General features: G+C 40.4%; 1 protein-coding gene across 7 annotated transcripts in view; it reads right to left on the bottom strand.

The window, feature by feature from the left end:
• The window catches only part of LOC140734355 (rho GTPase-activating protein 6-like), a 278,830-nt gene that overhangs the window by 33,936 nt on the left and 224,604 nt on the right, over positions 1–20,290 (bottom strand). For all 7 annotated transcript variants that reach the window (XM_073058205.1, XM_073058206.1, XM_073058209.1 and 4 more), the window contains exons 8-9: positions 18,434–18,582; positions 10,474–10,650 (exon numbers count right to left, since the gene is read on the bottom strand). In XM_073058205.1, coding sequence (XP_072914306.1) covers positions 10,474–10,650; positions 18,434–18,582 — 326 coding nt within the window. The remainder of the gene's footprint in view (positions 1–10,473; positions 10,651–18,433; positions 18,583–20,290) is intronic.

The raw sequence follows: 20,290 nt of genomic DNA, 5'->3' as shown, positions 1-20,290 counted from the left end.
ATACATTTTTAGTTCACTCCTTTCCATAACTGACCTAGATTGTCTCCTGCTGTAAATTTAAAATACATGCTCATTAATCCCTTCTTAGCCCTTCCAATCTCCTGCTGTAATCTCCTTCAACCCTACAATCAAGTGAATTCTGCCTTTTGTGCACCTCCATCCTCCCCTTTTAAAGGTATCAAAGGTTTCAAAGGTACATTTAATGTCAGAGAAATGTATACAATATGTTACATACCCGTGACACGTGACGCGTGACTGGGGTTGAAGCTATACTGGACTTGAGGTAATGGTCTTGTGATGGTGGAGTGACGTCATTTTCCCACCAGTAGAGGTCATGTGACAGGTTTTTTTTCACAGGGTATAAAAGGAGGACCCCTCCCTGTGAGGAGGGGCAGTTCGTGGCTGGATTTGCCATGTTGACTTCATGCCACTGCGTGATTTAATGTGATGATGCAGTTTAGTTGAAAGATGAAGTTTTATCTAATGCCTAAAGTTTAAAAGATCATTGCCAGCAGTTTCTTTACAATACTGCTAGTTGAGAATCAGTGGAGAGTGAAGATCGGAGTTTAGGAGTTAGAGATCGAGGAAAATCGATTTTGACGGTGAAACAGGTTCAACCTTGTTTGATCCTCATTCGGAAGGATTTCGTTGACTGTTCTCATGTTAATCCCTGGGAAATACCAGAAAGGATTGAGAATGGTGTTTTGAAGGAAAGGTCAGTGCCTTTAAGCCGTTTTGTTTCGTTTCGTAAATTTCTTCGTGGGAAAAGTTTGCTTTGGGAACCGAAACAACACGACGTGAAAGAGAATTTAAATCGTCTTTAAAAGTCTCTCCCTTAACTGGACTGTGAGCATTTTGAACTTTTGGCAATACTATTTTGAAGAACTGTTTTTGCAATATCGCTTTAAGAACTGTTTAAGCTTCATTGCTTTAAGAACTGTTTAAGCTGCCGCACAGCAGCTGATTTCCGGTTACGTTAGTGATTTGTTTACTTTTGGGGGGTTTGTTTTCAGTGTTTAATAAACGTGTTATTTGTTATAAAAACCCCTGTCTAACTCATATATTTATTGTTGCCTGAATCCGTAACAAATATACATCCTGAAATGCTTTTTCTTCGCAACCATCCACAAAAGCCGAGGAGTGCCCTAAAGAACGGACGACAGTTAAACATTAGAACCCCACGGTCCCGCCCAGCAACCCTCCCTCTTGCGTGTAAGCCGCAGCAAGCAACAACCCCCCCTCCCCCACTGGCAAAAAAAACCATCGGCACCCGCCACCAAACACTCAAGTGTGTGCAAAGCAACAGCAAAGACACAGACCTGCAGTTACCCCAAAAACTTCACATTTCACCGGTGTTCGACATACCATAGATTCTCTCGCTCCCTAATAAGGGAGAAAGAGGTGTCTGAATTTTCACAGCGAGAGGGGAGACATAACAAACAACCTGTTGGTTTACGATGTTAAAAGTCCGATACGTCGCTTTCCTTTTGAGCTCTGTGCGCAAAGATCTGGGCACACAGCCATAGATATTCCAACTCCCCTGATGACATGGGGTCTCCAATCATGACACAGGCCTTCGATCCGCCCATTTCCAGAGCCCCAAGGTCCTAGGCCTCAAAAACTGAGCCGGACTCTTAGGCCGAGCCCTTGGCGTGCCAAACAACAATAGCCAGATATAAAACCCGGAGAGCGGGTTCCATTCCTGTAAAGAACCATAGTCAGCGTGTAACTCTGGGTCAGGGTCTTCAAAAGAACCCTGAAAGGGAAAAGTAAAGATATTATAGATGGAAATAGAGCTGTTTCCGAAAATGCAAGCAAAGGAGTCGCCGTTTAGCGCCATCGTCACTCCACTCTCCCTCCGATCAGCACCATTAATGAATATGCTTTCATCCACTGGATCCCTGACTCTCAAATGCCCACCTAAACATAACTGTCGTTACATCCCCTTTCCTTTGTTTAAGCTGCTTCTCTAAATCTGCCACCCTTTTAACATCTCACCATTTATTTTTGTCAGAGTGTGTCTGCTAAATGCTATTGGATTTCTTATTGTGTTATAAATATCAGAAAAATGCAAATAGGTGTAAAAGAAATACGGGTGCAGTGAGGGAACTCAGAGAGAATTCTGTTTTGTCAATTAAGAACATTGAATTTACGCATATTACATCAGCAAACAGAAAGCCACACAAAATATTTCTCCTGCTGCAGCCACAGACACTAAGCTTAAGAACTATCACCTCCCCTTCCGACTGTGAGTCGAACCTTAGTTTTCAGAGACGGCATGTTTACGTCTTGTGAAACTCCCTATTGAGTCAGCAGGAAGAGTGACCTTCAAAGTTTCATTGATATGTAATCATTAGAAAGGTTACAATATTTTTCCTGCCCTTTCCAGATGCTAGAAACATTTTCCCGCTTTCCACCACAAAACAGAAATAGCATACAGAAGTGAAAACAACGGACGCATTGTTTGTAAAATGTGGTGAATGTTCTATAAACACAGGGGATAATCTATTACAGTAGAGTAGTCGGTGGCCGTGAATGACATATCCGTGAATGGCTATGAATGCACGCATGAGGGTGTGACATCAACAATGAACTTTAAATATCTTTTTTTAAGGAATATTCCACTCTTTCAATTCAAAAGTTTTTCTTTATTTGCATCACCAAGAAATAATCTGACCTCATTGAACTTCTGGTTGACTATTGCTGCTGAGGGTAATGATGTTGATGAGTATATAATTCTGGTCATAGCTTTGACATGGAAAATAAGACCAGAAGACATTGGAGCAGAATTAGGCCATTTACCGGTACCGTAGATTCCGGACTACAGAGCGCACCTGATTAAAAGCCGCAGGCTCTAATTTTAGAAATAAAATCAATTTTTTAATTGTAAAGGCCGCACCGGATTTTAGGCCGCACCGCTACTTTTAAATATACATACGTATTGGTAACACAAATTACGTTGCATATACTTTTTTACTGAACAGCACGAACAACATTCCAATATCTCCTAGCGACTGGTAAAAATATATATACTGCAGCCTACCAGGAAAAGTTATTGATCGACTTTAACTTAAAAGCAGCGTTTTCGCTCGGGTCTAATCGGGTCTGACGCTTGCGCAATGCAATCGGGTCTAATCGGGTCTGACACGCTTGCGCAATGCGATCGGGTCTAATCGGGTCTGACGCTTGCGCATTGCGATCGGGTCTAATCGGGTCTGACACGCTTGCGCAATGCGATCGGGTCTAATCGGGTCTGACGCTTGCGCAATGCGATCGGGTCTAATCGGGTCTGACGCTTGCGCATTGCGATCGGGTCTAATCGGGTCTGACACGCTTGCGCAATGCGATCGGGTCTAATCGGGTCTGACGCGCTTGCGCAATGCGCTCGGGTCTAATCGGGTCTGACGCTTCCGCATTGCGATCGGGTCTAATCGGGTCTGACGCGCTCGGGTCTTGCTTTTCTTCGAGTATTTTCCATGTTGATGAGGGTGAGTACAAATGACTGATTTACAATAATTTAATTGTGAAAGTGCGCTTGATTTATCGTACAATTTCATTGGACCTCTGTGAACTACTCATCAATTTTATTGGTCTACTGTTACGAGGCAAAATGTTTACGAGGCGGCATGAAAAAAAACCATGTATTAGCCGCTCTGGATTATAGGCCGCAGAGTTCAAAGCTGTTCAAAATGTGGGGGAAAAGTAGCGGCTTATAATCCGGAATCTACGGTAGTCTATCGAGTCTGCTCCGCCATTTGATCATGGCTGATCTATTTCCTTCTCAACTACATTCTCCTGCCTTCTCCAAGAAATCTTTCATGCCCTGGCTAATCAAGAATCTATCAATCTACACTTTAAATACACTCAGTGACCTGGCCTCCAGAGCAACCCGTGGCAATGAATTCTGCAGATTAATTACTGTCTGGTGGAAAAAATTCCACCTCATCGCTGTTCTAAATGGACATCCCATTATTCTGAGTTTGTGCCCTCTGGTTCTAAACTCCACCACTAAAGGAAACATCCTCTTCACATCCACTCTATCACAGCCTTTCAGCATTTGATAGATTTCAAAAAGATAACCCCCTCGTTCTTCTAAATTCCAGCAAGTACAGGCCCAGGGCCACAATACGCTTCTCATATGATAAACCATTTGATCCCACAATCATTTTAGTGAACCTCCATTGAATCCTCGTTGATGTTGGCATATCCTTTCTTAGATAAGTGGCCTCAAACTGTTCACAATGCTCAACCTAATGCCTTATAAAGCCTCAGCATTACATCCTTGTTTGTTATAGTCTCAAAATGAAAGCTAACATTGTATTTGCTTTTATTCCTTCTACCAAAGTGCATGACCATACACTTCCCAACACCATATTGTATCTGCAACTTTTTTGTCCATTCTCCTAATCTGACTAAGTCCTTCTGCAGCCTCCCTCCATTCTCAAAACTACCTGCTCCTCCACCTTAGTATCACCTGTAAATTCCATCATCCAAATGATTGACATACAACTTAAAAAGAGGTAGTCCCAATACTGATCCCTCTGAACACCATTAGTCATTGGTAGCCAAGCAGAAAAGGTGCCTGTTATTCCCTCTCTTTGCCTCCAGCCAATGGGCCAATAATACATGCTAGTATCTTTCCTGTAATACCATCAACTCTTATCACATGAGGCACTTAGACAAAAGTCTTTTGAAAATCCAAGTATACTATATTCATTGATTATCATTTGTCTATCCTCCTTGTTATTTCCTTAAAGAATTCCAACAGATTTGTCAGGCAAGATTTTCCCTTTAGGAAACTTTGGTGACTTTGACCCATTTTATCATGTGCCTCCAAACACCCTGAAACCTCATCTTTATCAGTCGGCTCCAACATCTTCCCAGCCAGTGACCTATAATTTCCTTTCTTCTGCTTCCCTCCCTTCTTGAAGAGTGGAGTGACATTTGCAATCTTCCAACCACCTGGAACCATTCCAGAATCTGATGATTCTTGAAAAATCGTTATTAATGACTCCACAATCTCTTCAGCTACTTCTTCCAGAACCACCTGCTCCAGGTGACTTATCTACCTTCAGCCCTTTCAGTTTCCCTTGCACATTCTCCCTAGTAACAGCAACTACACTCACTTCATTGGGTGGCAGGGTGGAGATACATCTCTTCCAAAGGAGGCACCAGGTGCTCCTTCCCTCTTCTAGCATGTAGGTCACCTGCTTAGCCCCTGATTAGAGTCATGTGAAGACATAAGAGCAGGTGGTGATGGTCGCATGAGCAGTGGGTGCATAGCGTAAGTTCTGGTTCTGTGACCAGGGATGCCAGACAGACAATCTCTGAGAAGCATTGATAATGGCTGCAGTCACTCGCCTTGTAAAGACACTGCCTAGAAGAAGGCAATGGCAAACCACTTCTGTAGAAAAAATTGCCAAGAACAATCATACTGCAAGACCATCTGGTTTATTTTGCATAGTGCATGCATTCAAATATAACACCTTCAGTCTTGTATGTTGTTTCCCAATATTCCCTAAGGTGGTAAACTTATTATTGAGGGAAACAGCCAGAGAGGTACTCTGCACTAGCTCCCCATTTTCTTTTTCTCTCCTGACAGCCATCCAGGTACCTGCCTCCTGCAACTTGGTGGTGACTGCCTCCCTGTAGCTCCTATTTGTCTAGCTGCAGCTTCAGTTCACAAATGAAAAGAGGCCTCAAATACATCTGTTTGGAAGACATCAAAATAATATTCTCAAGGGCAAACAAAAATAGATGAAATTTTCCACTTTGGACTAAGCTGAGTCAGAAGTCATTAGAAATGAAGGATAAGATCCCCTCAAGTCCCTGTTGCCAAGATGAAACTGTTAGTGAAAAAAGAAAGATCTCAGTGGTGTGCACAATGGAATGTAAAGTTGTAGTGTAGAAGTTTACTTTTTACAATTACCCAAAAAATGGTGATCATGATCTAGGACTTCACAGTTAAATGTTGGAGTTAGAATGGAGAACATTGCCAATTGTCTCTTTCAAACTCCCACATCCCCCACCTACACCTGCTCCTTCCCATCTTCCTTCTTCACATAAAAGCAAATTATAACATTACTGCTGCTTTGTTTGTATGGTGTTGTGCTGTTTGGGAGTGAAGGACATCCACTGAAGGAACGATCCTCTATCTTGTGTTAGTGGAACACAATTCTGTCCAATGTATTCAAACCAATGTGCTGATTAGTTCCTTATTCATTGTCAAATTCTTCATCAGTGACAGGTTTTGCGGGTCTTTGTGTATATTCATGGCTTGCTATGTTGACCTCAATGATGAGAAAATTAACTTGCTGCTAGATGGTATCAGGGTTACCCAACAAGCAGGAAATCTATGAAGTGAAGAGAACCAAACAATGATAAAAGGAAGCAATAATCTTCTCTAAACACAGGAAATTCTGCAGATGCTGGAAATCCAAAACAACACACACAAAATGCTGGAGGAACTCAGCAGGTCATGCAGCAGCTATGGCAATGAATAAACTTTTTGGGTAAAGACCTTTATTCTGGACCAAATTTTCTTCTCTGAAAGTTCACTGTGCCAACAACTTCCTACCTCAGCTAATCAATAGGAAAATCCCTCCACTCCAGCAAAAAAATAACAGTAATTATCAACATTGTCGTTTTTCCATTATTGTCTATTCAGAGCAGGTTCATGATGAATCTTTATAAATCATTGGTTTCAACCTGTGCCCAAATCTGGGTGCTGCATTTAGGAAAGATTTAAACATTTTGGAGAGGTGAAGAAGACACTGATTAAAATTATTCCAAAGATAAGGGACTGATATATGGAACAAATGGATGAACTAATGATGTTCTTCTTGGAAAGGAAAATGTTGCAAAGGAATTTGTGAAGGGTATATGCAGAGTAGGAAGAGAAAAGAAATGGCAAGTGGGTCAAGGATGGGAGATTGAATGAAGGACGCTATCAAAAGAAACATGAGGAAAGATTTCTGTCCACACTAAGTGCTTAGGGCCTGAATTCATCCTCAGGGATAATTCAGAAGGCAGATCTAATTGTAACGTTTAAAAGGTGCTGGAGAAGTATCTGAAAGAAATAAGATTTCAGAGGAGACACAAAAGACTGCAAATAGTGGACGAGAACAACAGGGTTGCTAATGCATGGGTTTCAATTGAAACAGTGGCAATTCTTTCCTCCCAGAGATGCTGCTTGACCTACTGAGTTTCTCCATGTTGCTCAGGATTTTGGGAAGAGAATAGAGAATTGAACTACTTTGCTCACACCTACTTAAGGCACTTTGGACATGTCAAGTTAACTGGCTTCCACCCTTTTGTTAACCATTCTGTGATTCCGTGATATTACAGATTTCATTGAAGCTTTAAGAACCTTGATACCAACATCACTAAAGTTAAGGTGTTAGGTCTGGCTGATTGTGTTCATGATAGCAGCCTTAAAATGCATAGAAGTGGATAAATCTCCAGGACCTGACATTGTTATCCAATGACAATAAAGACTGTGCTAGAGCAGCTCAGTGGGTTGAGCAGCATATGTGTGTGTTGGGGGGGGGGGTGGAGGGAGGGCATTGGGTAAAGGTTTGTCAGCATTTCATATTGAAATCCTGCATCAGTTCTGTTTGCATGTATTATTCTATGACTATTTCATTATCTCACTTTTGATCAAGTGATTTTTTTTTTGGTGGGTTGCAAACATGATTGCATTCAATTTATATGACCTTGAGTTAATGTCTGTGTGTAAAAATATTTATAGAAAGGCAATAAAGGAACTTTTAAGGAACACCCAATTAATATAAAAATATTATTCCAAAATATTTATCAGATGCCAAAATCAAAGCATCAAAATCAGATTGGAGATAATCTAATTTATAATTCATTAGGGATTTCATTATGCTGTGTTGCTTGTTTTGCTGTGGCTGCCTAGGAATAGACATTCTCGTGATGTCAGACTTCTAATTTCAGTGCAAGGAAAGTCAAAACTGAGGTGCCAAAGATGTTTCCATTTCAAGTGCATCTGATACTGTACAGTGATCAGGTACATTGGTATGGAGCAGGGTGAGAAAGCCTAACTCACTTTTGCCTCGGGGAAAATTTCACCTGCAGATGATGGCCATTGAGTTCTACTCAAAGTAAAATTGATTTCTGTCTCATTAGTGACAAAAAGTATGACTGCTAATTTGTCCAGTTTCTAGAGAGTGTTGCAATCAATTTTACTTTCATTATTTTTAAAGTTTTCATATTTGTGCAAGCTATATTTTATAAATCCATCACATTGTGAGCAGTTTGGGCTCCATATGCATGTGGCCAGGAGCTCAGTCTGTTTCCCACACAGTTCTGCTTTATCCTCACCACCCACTATGATCTGTCATGAGCTTTCCTACGTAAGACTGGGACAGGAAGAATGTGATTACAGAAACACATTTCCTGCAATTTCCCCATGAGTTGCCAATAGACTGATGCCATTCCTTGGGCTACCTCCTTTGGAATATTACTGGGAAGACAGCCGTGACTAATCTGTTGCCACATTCAAGACAATCATTGTTCAAACTGCTTCATGTCCCCATCTCTAACCTCAAACTTTATTTGGGTTATTTTCCCCTAAAGAAGCAATGGCAAACAATGTTTCCTGACTGTTGACTTGTTCTCTCCCTTGGACAGCCAGATCTGTTCCCATATCTGACTTGGGAATGTCTTTACTTTTCACATTCTGTAATAGTGCTGCACACGGCAGAATATGTATGAAAGCTATTCAACAGCATCAAACTCCTTGGAGCTTAGGTGCTACTGAAATTTGCAGCTGCGGACACATCTTGAAAGCAGTTTTTGGAATGTCGCTGCCCAGGACCATAAAATCTAGGCCCAGCAATTTTCATATCCCAAGCTGTAGTACCGCTCTTACCTGTTTTGCAACGATACAATATTCCATGTGATATCTTTACCACACTCAATAAATGGAATAATACTCAATTATTTTTGAACTAACTGTAATCTATTCTCAACGATGCAGAGTCCTGCAGAATGAAAAAAATGGATTGTTGGGATGGCAGATCCGATTCAGTGGAATTCCAGGATAGAGGAATTCACCTAGGTTGCTACAGTGGTTTATGATGGTCCAAGTTATTGATGCACAGCAATTTTGTAAATTGATCAACATGTAATATCAAGACTTCTCTTAAATTCTTGGTCTAACAAGAGACAATACCTTTTAGAGAGTGAAATTTCACTAACAAATCAGAATATTGATTTTTTAGCACATTATCAAAGAAATAACAATTTTAAAGAGGTAGATACAGAATAATTGAGAGGATGTTTCTGTTAATTATACAAAGAAATGGAAAAATTAACTCCAGAACTTGTGTTAACCTCAATCTCACACTATAAACCCAGAAATCTGTAGAAGATTTAAAAAAAACTGAAGCTCACATAAAGGAATATTTTTCTTTATTATCTCCTGATTGCTTCAGTCTGTCAGTTTCTTTGACCCAAGAAATGTTAAAGTTTGCTATGTCTGTCAGACATCATTTTCTTCCTGCTTTAATAAGCACAAAACTTACATTGGCAATTACTTTTGCTTTTCTTGGAAACAGATTAGATGATATTTGTTTCACTAACTATGTATGAATTATTTTAGCAATCTTAGCCACTTTACCAGAAAACAATGTATTATGAATGCAAAAATAGCATTGAAAACAATGGCTTTTCTTATTTGGTGCCTGTTTCAAATCCAGATAGAGGAAGTGGAACAATAGAACTGCTGTAAATCATGCCACTGTCCCTTGAGAACACCCACAGGTGCAAGTGCTTACCCGTCCACATTGTGTGCCATATATGAATTGTTATTATTCTGAATCTGCCAATTTGTAAGCACATTCTTGAGCTTGACCCAAAATATATCTCCAGAACAAATATTCCTTCGGTGGCCTTCACCCAGAAGCCAGGGCTGAAAGTTAGCCAGGCTAGTCTGCACTGGAGACTACTGCTGGGAAGTCTTTGGGGTGACTTCCATGTTCATTTGCCCGAGGGTCCTCCGGATCTGCAGTTCCAGTAGATTCCATTTGAGAAGTAAAAGGAGTACTTTACCTTTTTCAGTCTTCCTTAGTTTTACTTATCCTTCAGATCAACACAGAGCTAACACAAGGATAGCTGTAGCTCCTTTAGGAACCCCTGAAGGTAAAGCCCTCTAACATTGTTAGAAGTGAAGTGAACGTCCGTCCAGAGCCCATTCCCTAATACCAAGTGCCAGTGCTTCTGACAGGGAGTACTGGATTAACAGAAGGGGGAACATGAATCTCGTGTCATACATCTCTTTTTAGACTCATTTGCTACAAAAATGTGAATAAATCCTGATTGTTGAAGAATAATTGCTTGAGCAGTGTCAAAAGACTGCTATCCATGGAACTTGTCCTAAACTAAAAAAATAATGCATTTGAAAAAGGAGAGAATTCATACAAAAGAACAGTTATATGTCATACTCACTAGGAACAGACTTCTGTAATTATCAATCATTACTTGGACCACCCCGATGACGGCTGAACTTTCCTCAACTTCAACTGCCTGCATGCTGTAGTCTTTTTCAGAAATATTCTCTCTGTGCAGAAGGTTTGGGCCAAAGATGGTGGCCAGATTGGGGGATGTCATTTTGTTTCCAGTCACCTAAACAAAGACAGAAACAATAGCAATCTTTAGCCACAGTTTACTGAAAGGTTTTGCCTCATGAACATCTAGATGAACTACTATGGGCAGTGAAGCCCACAATTTACTGACATACACTTCCGATAAGTGAAATACATGTCTGACTGCAGATGTGTACAAGGCTGGCTGTACAGCATATATTAGCAAAGCCTTTTCTATGATGTCTTTTCACACATTGGTATTCACAAAGAAAACAGGACTTTGTAATTAGAGAACTCAGGAAAGGGGAAGGTGAAATTCCAGTGCAAATCTCCATAAATAACAAAATAGAGATGCTTAACGCCTTAGTGGGGTTAAAGGTAGATAAATGCCTAGAATTGGGTAAAAGTAACCCCAGGCCGCTATGAGAGGGAAAAGAAAAGATTGCCGCAGCTCTGCTAAGATCTTTTCATCTTTACTGGCCACATGATGTATCAGATGACTGGCAAGTGGCAAATGCAGTCCCTGTTTTCAGAAGGGCGATAGGAAAATATCTGGAAATTACATACCTGTGAGCCTCACATCATTGGTAAGGAGATTATCGGAAAGTGTTCTAAGGGATAGGATTAATTATCACTTGGAAAGAAGTGGACTTATCAGAGATAATCAGAATTACTTCTTCAGTGCAGTCCGCTCTGACTAAACTGAATGAACTTTTTGAAGGAGTAACAAAGGGTATTGATAAGGTCAAGAGAGTAGGCGTGGTTTTCATGGACTTTAAATCCTTTGACATGGTCCCACATGGGAAAGTAGTTTAAAAGAGATTCAGGGCAAGAGGACAAATTGGCTACAGAATTATTTTGGCAATAGGAGGCAGAGGGGGCTGGTAGAGAGCTATCTTTTGATACTTTCCCTGTTACTAGTGGCCTTCTAGAGGGATCAGTGCTGGGACTCTTGCCTCATAATTTACATAATGGGTTTGGATGAGGATATACAGTAAGAGGCATGATCAGTAAGTTCACAGATGACACAAAGATTGGTGGAGTAGTTGACAGAGCAAAGGGTGGTCTTCGGCTACATGATGATCAGACTCAATCTTACAACAACAAAAGATAAATGGCCCAAATGTTGGCTCCACTCAACATATGAATCTTAAAGACAATTTCCAGATTTTCTCTTGACTGTCAACTGGGAAATAAATTCCATCTTTTGATCATGATTTATTTGGATAACTTCATGATATCAATTCCAAATTTATATGTTACCAATTATGGTGATAGTGACACAGTGATAATGCAATGTCTCACTATCTCAACAGCCCTACTAACTATATCCCTTGCTTCTCATGAGCATTGTTTCCTTCAAGCTGGGTATCTGATTTTTGTTAAATCAAGTCTTTATGCTCCTTAAATAAAGTACTCTTGTCTAGCCTTTCAGGTGTAATAAGAGTTCTGCTGTTGTTTCAGCTGTAATAAGAGTTAACTGTCAGTCACTTCATCTGCCTAGGCAAGATCTATTGAATTGAAGTCATCCAGAATTTCAGGCTAATCTTGGAAAGCAAAATTAATCCATAATTTCTTTTCTCACTGGGAACTCCTTAAACCCCTCTCTTCCATACATTCTTCTGTAGTCTGTATAAATTCAAACAATTCATGCATTGTTACCTAGACTCAGATAATGTACTCTACTGTCTATTTCTGATTTCAAACTTCCAGGGGCAAACACTGATTCAAACATCCAATGTCCATTTCCCTTAATGAAGTTCAGTATTGATTTAGGAATCAAAGTGCTGGAAGTGAACTTATTTGACTCTGTATGACATTGTCAAACAAGAATTGCAGGAGAATAGGACGAGAACACCAGAACAGATAATGGAATGGTTGTGGAGAAGGATGTTATTAAGCCTACATACAAGGTCAGGAAGCAAAAGGTTGAGTATGGTGAGACTAATATCCTGAGCTGCATATATTTCAATGCAAGGAGTATTGTAGGAAAGGTGGATGAGCTTAGGGCATGGATCAGCATGGGGAATTATGACATTGTAGCCATTAGTGAGACTTGGTTGCAGGAGGGGCAGGACTGGCACCTCAGTGTTCAAGGGTTCTGCTGTTTTAGACATGATAGAGCGGGGGTGGGGGAATTAAAGATGGAAGGGCAACATTACTAGTCAGGGAAAATGTCACAGCAATGCTCAGTCAAGACAGACTGGAGAGCTTGTCCAATGAGGTTCTATGGGTAGAATGAGGAATAAGAAAGGAATGATCATGTTAATGGGATTATATTATAGACCTCCCAACAGTCCGTGGGATTTAGTGGAGCAAATTTGTTGGGAGATTTCAGACTGTTACAAGAAACAGTCCTGTAACAGCTATATAGGACCCTGGTCAGACCCCACTTGGAGTACTATGCACAGTTCTGGTCACCTCACTACAGGAAGGATGTGGAAACTATAGAAAGGGTGTGCAGAGGAGATTTACAAAAATGTTGCCCAGATTGGGGAGCATATTTTATGAGAATAAGTGAGTAAACTTGGCCTTTTCTCCTTGGAACGGCGGAGGATGAAAGGTGACCTGATAGAGGTGTATAAGATGATGAGAGGCATTCATCATGTGGATAGTCAGAGGATTTTTCCCCGGGCTGAAATGGCTAACAGAAGAGGGTATAGTTTTAACGTGCTTGGAAGTAGGTACAGAGGAAATGTCAGGGGTTAAGTTTTTTATGCAGAGAGTGGTGAGTGCGTGGAATGGGCTGTCAGCGACGGTGGTGGAGGCGGATACAACAGGGTCTTTTAAGAGACTCCTGGATAGGTACATAGAGCTTAGAAAAATAGGAGACTATGGGTAACCCTAGGTAATTTCTAAATAAGTACATGTTCAGCACAACATTGTGGGCCGAAGGGTCTGTATAGTGTTGTAGATTTTCTATGTTTCTATGAAATAGAAAGTTGTGGTAGTGAGTTTAACTTTCCACATATTGAGTGGGACTCCCTTACTGTAAAAGGGCTGGATGAGAAAGTGTCAAATATGTTCAGGGAACATAGCGGTCCCAACTAGAAAGAGTGTGATTATAAATCTCCTATTAGGGAACAAGGTAGGGCAGGTGACAGAAGTCTGTGTAGGGGGACACTTTGCATTCAGTGACCATAATGCCATTAGTTTCAAGGTAATTCTAGAGAAGGGTAGGTCTGGTCCACTGATTGAGATTCTAAATTGGACAAAGGCCAACTCTGATCATTTTTAAAAGATCTGGCAAGTGTGGATTTGGAGAGATTGTTTTTTGGCAAGGGTATACTTGGTTAGTGGGAGGCCTTTGACAGTGAAATTTTGAGGGTACAGTGTTTGTATGTTTATATTAAATAAAAGACAAGGAAAACAGTTTTATGGAACATTCATTTTTGAAAGCTTTTGAGATCTTGGTTAAGAAAAAGAAGGAGGTGCATAGCAGGTGTAGGCAAGCAGGAACAAACGAGATACTTGAGGACTAATAATAAATACAAGCGAACACTTCAGAAAATCGGGAGGGCTAAAAGAAGACATGAGGTTGTTCTAGCAAACAAGGTGAAGAAGAATCGTAAAGGCTGTAAGAGTAAGATCAAAAGGAGAGCGAGGGACAAAATTGGTCCTCTGGAAGATCAGAGTAGTAATATAAGTGTGGAGTTGAAGGAGATGGGGAGTTCTTAAATGGATTATTTAAATTTCTATTTGCTCAGGAGACTGACACAGAGTTTATAGATGTGAAGAAATGCAGCTGCAAGGTCATGGACCCTACACAGATTACAGAAGAGGAAGTACTTTCTGCCTTGAGGCAAATTAAAATGGATATATACCCAGGGCCTTCATGTTCCTTTGGACCATGTGGGAAGCTAGTGCAGAATTTGCAGAGGCCCTAGCAGAAATATTAAAAACATCCTTAGCCATGGGTGAGGTGCCAGAGTACTGGAGAATAGCTAATGCTGTTCTATTGTTTAAGAAAGGATTTAGGAATAAGCCAGGAAATTTTGGTCCAATGACCCCGACATCAGCGGTGGGAAAGGTATTCTAAGGAATTAAGTATATAAGTATTTGGACAGATAGGATTGATTAGGGATAGTCAGCATGGCTTTCTGTATGATAAATCACGTCTTACCAAACTTACAGAGTTTTTGAAGCAAATTAGCAGGAAAGCCGATGAAGGCAATGTAGTGTATGTTGTCTACATGAACTTTAGCATGGCCTTTGACAAGGTCCTACATGGGAGGGTGGTCCGGAAGGTTGAGTTGTCTGGCATTCAAGATGAGGTAATAAATTGGATTAGACATGGTTTAGTGGAAGAAGCCAGATAGTGGTTGTAATAGTTGCCTTTCTGACTAGTAATGTGTAGCAGGGATCAGTACTAGGCCCATTGTTGTTTGCCATCTATATCAACAATCGGGATGATAATGTGGTAAAGTGGATTAGAAATATGCAGATGACAAGATTGGAGGTGTAGTCAATAGCGTTGAAGACTATCAAAGCTTGCAGCATGATCTATACCAGCTGGGGAAAATGTCAGATGAAATTTAATGCAGACAATTGTTGCACTTTGTGAGGACCATCCAGGGTAAGTCTTACACAGTGAGAGGTAGGGAACTGAGGAGTACAGTAGAGCAAAGGGATCTGGGAATACAGAGCCATAATGATCCATAATTGCTTGAAGATGGTGTCACTGGTAGATAGGGATGTAAAGAACATTTTTAGCTCATTGGCCTTCATAAATCAATGTACTGAGTGCAAGAGTTAGGATGCTATATTGAAATTGTATGACGTTGGTGAGGACTAATTTGGAGTATAATGTGCAATTTTCATCACCTACCTACAGGAAAGATGTAAGTAAGATTGAAAGAGTGCAGGAAAATTTACAAGGATGTTGCCAGGATTTAAGGACCTGAGTTATAGGGAAAGGCTGAAGAGGTTAGGACTTTTATTCCCTAGCAAGTAGAAGATTGAGGGGAAATTTGATTGAGATACAAAATTATGAGGGGGAGAGATAGGGGAATGCAAACAGGCTTTTTTCACTAAGGTTGGGTGAGACCACAACTAGAGGTCTAGGGTAAAAAATGAAACATTTAAGGGAAACATGAGGAGGATCTTCACTCAGAGGGTGGTGAGAATGTGGAACGAGCTGCCAGCGCAAGAGGTGGATTTCAACATTTAAGAAATTTGGCTAGTACCTGGATCAGAAGGGTATGGAGGGTTATGCTCTGGGTGAAGGTTGATTAATGGTTTGGCTCAGACTAGAGGCTGAAGCACCTGTTTCTGTGCTGTAGTTTTCTATGATTCTGTGACTCTATTTGTGTCCTGAAACATTTATTTAAAATCAGTGTTCTGCTGATTCTCCAACAATTCCAGGAATGAGGTGTGGAAATTCAGGGAGAGAGATCTGAGAATGTGGAAGTGATGCAGATTGCTGGAACTTGGGCAGCCTTGAATCCCATGGGCATACAGGCAGAATCAGAATTAATGTGCACCCTCTTGATAATTGCATAATAAATGAGGTTTTGATGATTCAGGATTTCTTCAGTTCATTCTAGAGGGGTTCTTAAAATATTATGTGGAAAGTCCAGCTACATACTGGACATAGTTTTGGTGGGGATCATTTTGGAAACAGTAACCCCAACTCATTATTTTTTAAGATAGCTGTGAGTAAGGACAAAATCAGATCTTTTGGGATCATACTAAATTGGTGGCGGGCAAATTACAAGAGGATAGACAGGAGCTAAGAGCGTAGAGAGGGAGCAGCTGTTCCTGGACAAGCTCATGTCTAATACATGGGAGTTGTTTAAAGACTACTGATCAAACTTCAGAATTGCATTGTTCTGCTAAAGAGCAGGAAAGTAATGTAAGGGAACATTGGATAACCTAAGGTCTCATGAAATGTCCATGGCGAGCAGGATCAAGAAGAATCCTGGACATTCTATACTTAAATTTAGAATAGGATAGGTCATCTCAAGGATGAAGGAGGGGATATGTGCTTGGAATCAGAGTTGGTGGTTGAGATATTAAATGAATATTTTGTGTTGGTATTTACCAAGGGGGAGGTTTTGAAGCATGGTAAAGGCAGAGTAGTGCATGCCAATGTGCTGGGACATTTTGAGGTTATGGACGAGGCCATGCTATGTCTTCTGAAAAGCATTAAAGTGGATAAATTGTCAGGACCCTATGGTATATAAAGCAAAATATTGAACGAAGCAAATGTGGAGATTGTGGGGACTTCAACAAAGATTATTTTGTTCTCACTAGCAATAGTCGAGGTCCCAGAGGATTGGAGAGTAGTAAATGTTGTACCTTTGTTAAAAAAAGGTAAAAGGGATAAAGCAGATAATTGTAGGCCAGTGAATGTCATGTCAGAAAGATATTGGAGAGGGTAGTAGGGTTGATTTCTGCACATTTCAAAAGGCACAGCTGCTTAGTGCACTTTGTGTGGAGCAGATCATTGATTGAGTTTTTTGAGTAAGTGTTAAATGAGCTTGATGAGGGAAAGGCAGTGGAAGTTATCTTCAAGGACCTTAACAAGGCATTTGATAAGGTCCCTCCTTGTAGGTTGATTCAGAAGATAAAAATATATAGAATACAGGGTAAACTGGATTCAGAACTGGTTTGCCCATTGAACATAGAGATTGGGGTGGAAGGCTGTTATTCTGGCTGGACGTCTATGGCCAGTGATATTCTACAGGGATTGATGCTAGGACCACTATGGTTTGTGATGTATATCAATGGTTTGGATAAAAAATTAGATGGGTAATTAGTTTAGCAAATTTGCAGATGACAAAGATTGCTGGAATTATAAAGGACTATCAAAGAATACAGTAGATTATAGGTCAGTTACAGATATGGGCAGAGAAGTAGCAGATGGAGTTTAATCCAGGCAAATTTAAGGTACGGTACTTTGGGAGGTTAAATGAAAGGAAAAAGTATACAGTTAATTGTAGGCCCTAAATGGCATTGAAGTTCAGAGAGATGTTGGGATCCAAGTTCATTAAAAGTGGCTATACAAGTGGATACAGTGGTAAAAAAGACATATGACAGGCTTGTCTTTATTAGTAGGGGTACTGAGAGCAAGAGTTAGGAAATTATGCTATACCTGTATAAAACATAAGTCAGACCGTACTTGGGTTTCTGGTTGCCAGTTATCAGGAGGATTTAGAGACTGTGGAAAGAGTGCAGAAGATGGTCACTGGGATTCTGTCTGGATTAGGGGGTATAGGCTGAAGGGGAAGGCAGGAAATAAACTGGGTTGTTCTCCATAGATCTTTGGAGGCTGAGGATAGACAGAGGCATTTATAGAATAGATGCTCAAAATATTTTCCCAACAATAGAAAGTTCAAATATCAGAGGATACACTTTCAAGGTTAGAGAAGGGAACTGTAAAAGTGATATGAAGGCAAGTTTTTTAAGTAGAGAGAGATAGGTCCCTGGAATGGGTTACCAAGGGCAGTTTGTTGGAGTTTAAGAGACTTTTAACTAGGTAGATGAATTTGGAGGTAATGGAAGAATGTGGATGAAACACAGTATGAGAACGTTTAGCATAAATTGGCATTAAGATCAGCACAACATTATATGCAAAAGAGTTTGTCCAGTGCAGAACTGTTCTATGTTCAAGATAGGAACACTGCTTTACTAGCAATGTTACCCAAGCAATATCAAGACCCTCATGCATCGTGAATTATCTTCACTGGGTTACTAAGTTAGTAAGCAGTTAATCTGTTTTCAGTGGTAACATCAGTGAAAGGAATGCTGGACTTTAATTTTCCTGACAATAGTGTTGAAATTTTCCTCAACAATAGTATTGAAATTAATGCCATCATTACCTCATGTCCATCTTCATTGACTGAGTCATGGGCACAGCTGGCAACCCTTGACAGCAACTCAAGCAATCGGAGCAGAGTGTCACAATTACATGGTGGCAACAGGTAGATCAGCAGCTGGAGGATGGAGAGCTGATTCATGTGGTTCATTGCTGTAGTAGACAAAACAAGAAGAAATCATGGTTTTCTTGGGTAGGAGAACCTGTTGTTGACATGCTATTAATCAAACAAGTAATAGCAAACCTGGTTGTGCTTTAAATTCCTCCATAAACAAGCCTCACTGTCATTCGCGTATTGTCCCATCTGCTGCTTGGAATTAATGAAATTTCCCCCTGCTTCTTAATTGTTTTGCTTTTTGCTATTGATGGGCCAAGTGGTGAATGCACATTTATCACTTTTTGTCAGACTCGTAGGTCAAATAAAATGTAGACTTACTTGTAGACTGCAATATTCCATACTACTATTCCATCAATCATTCCAGCAAGGGATTAGCATTGACAGGATTGGCTACAAGATACGATTAGTTATTTAGTTACAATTCCAGGAAAAATATCCACTGAAGATTTTTAAGTCTTAAAAAGAAAAATATGTGAAATTGAAAAAAAATCAGAAAATTATGAAATCATTCAAAAATTCAGCAGTACCCAAAGAGTGAGTTAATTTTGGGCTGGATTTTCAGTTACCTTGGATGATACTATTCCTCTCAGAATGGTCCTGAGCACGGACTTTCTCTGCAAGCTTGATTTCCAGCTGATCAGTGCGGACCATTTCAGTAACACAAGAGATTCTACAGATGCTGGAAATCCAGAGTAGTGCACACAAAATGCTGGAGGAACTCAGCAGATCAAGAAGCATCCACGGAGGAATAAAGAGCTGGCATTTTGTGCCAAGATCCTTCATCAGTCCCAAAAAGTCGGCTTTTAATTCCTTTCCACAGATACTGCCTGACTAGTTGAGGATCAGCAGAGATCTGACTGATTGTCATTAATGCACCATTTTAAAGATCTTTTTTGTTTGCTTCCATTTCAGGCTCTCTTCAGGTAACAAATGGGCTCCATTTCATAAATGACCATAAGTTGAATCTATCTGTGTGTTATTCTGAGTGCACATAATAAAGAACTTCAGTTTCCAGTGAGCAATGCAGGTGGGGTGATGTTGGATGAACGGCTCACACCCCTGTTCTAGGAGGTCTGGAGTGTCCAGAGTAAAATATGGTTGAGCTGAAGCCATTCTGTAAATCTGTAAATAAAGTAGTTCTAACATTTTTACCCATGCAAGCTTGCCTTTGTTAAAGAACAAACATAACATGGTGTCAGAAGTTGGCGTGAGGTCCAAATATGAAGCTTAACTGAATACCACGAGCAACTAAGAGATGCTAGATTCCAACAGAGAGAACCCTGCTGACACAAGAATACACTGTCTTGAAGTTCACCGAGAGTTGCAGGTGAGAGCCTAAAAATCTCCTCAACGGATAAACTATGTCCTTCTGTAGCTATGCAGTTTACCAGCAATCTGGCAGGTAATTGGAAATGATTCAAACACTGATTCAATATATATTTAGTGGTAAGCAGAACCGGTGGGATGGAGGAAAAATTTTTCAACACATAATTGGCGAAGATGCTTTGGATATCTACAATGGCTTTCTAACTGAAGAGACAGCCTTGAGATTGGACACTCTGATGACAAAATTTGAGGAGCATTTTGTCCCAAGTAAAAACATCATGTTTGAGAGATATAAGTTCTTCTCCTGTGACAAGAAACAAAGTGTGAGCTTCACACACACTGAGCAAGTCCTGTGAGTTTGGAGATTTACTAGACTCTCACTAGTCAGAGCCAAAATAGTTTGTGGAATCCCAGATA

The sequence above is a fragment of the Hemitrygon akajei genome, chromosome 10, assembly GCF_048418815.1.
Source record: "Hemitrygon akajei chromosome 10, sHemAka1.3, whole genome shotgun sequence".
Taxonomy (NCBI): Eukaryota; Metazoa; Chordata; class Chondrichthyes; order Myliobatiformes; family Dasyatidae; genus Hemitrygon; species Hemitrygon akajei.
The sequence above is the reverse complement of the archived record's forward strand: the minus strand, read 5'-3'. Positions and strand labels throughout refer to the sequence as shown.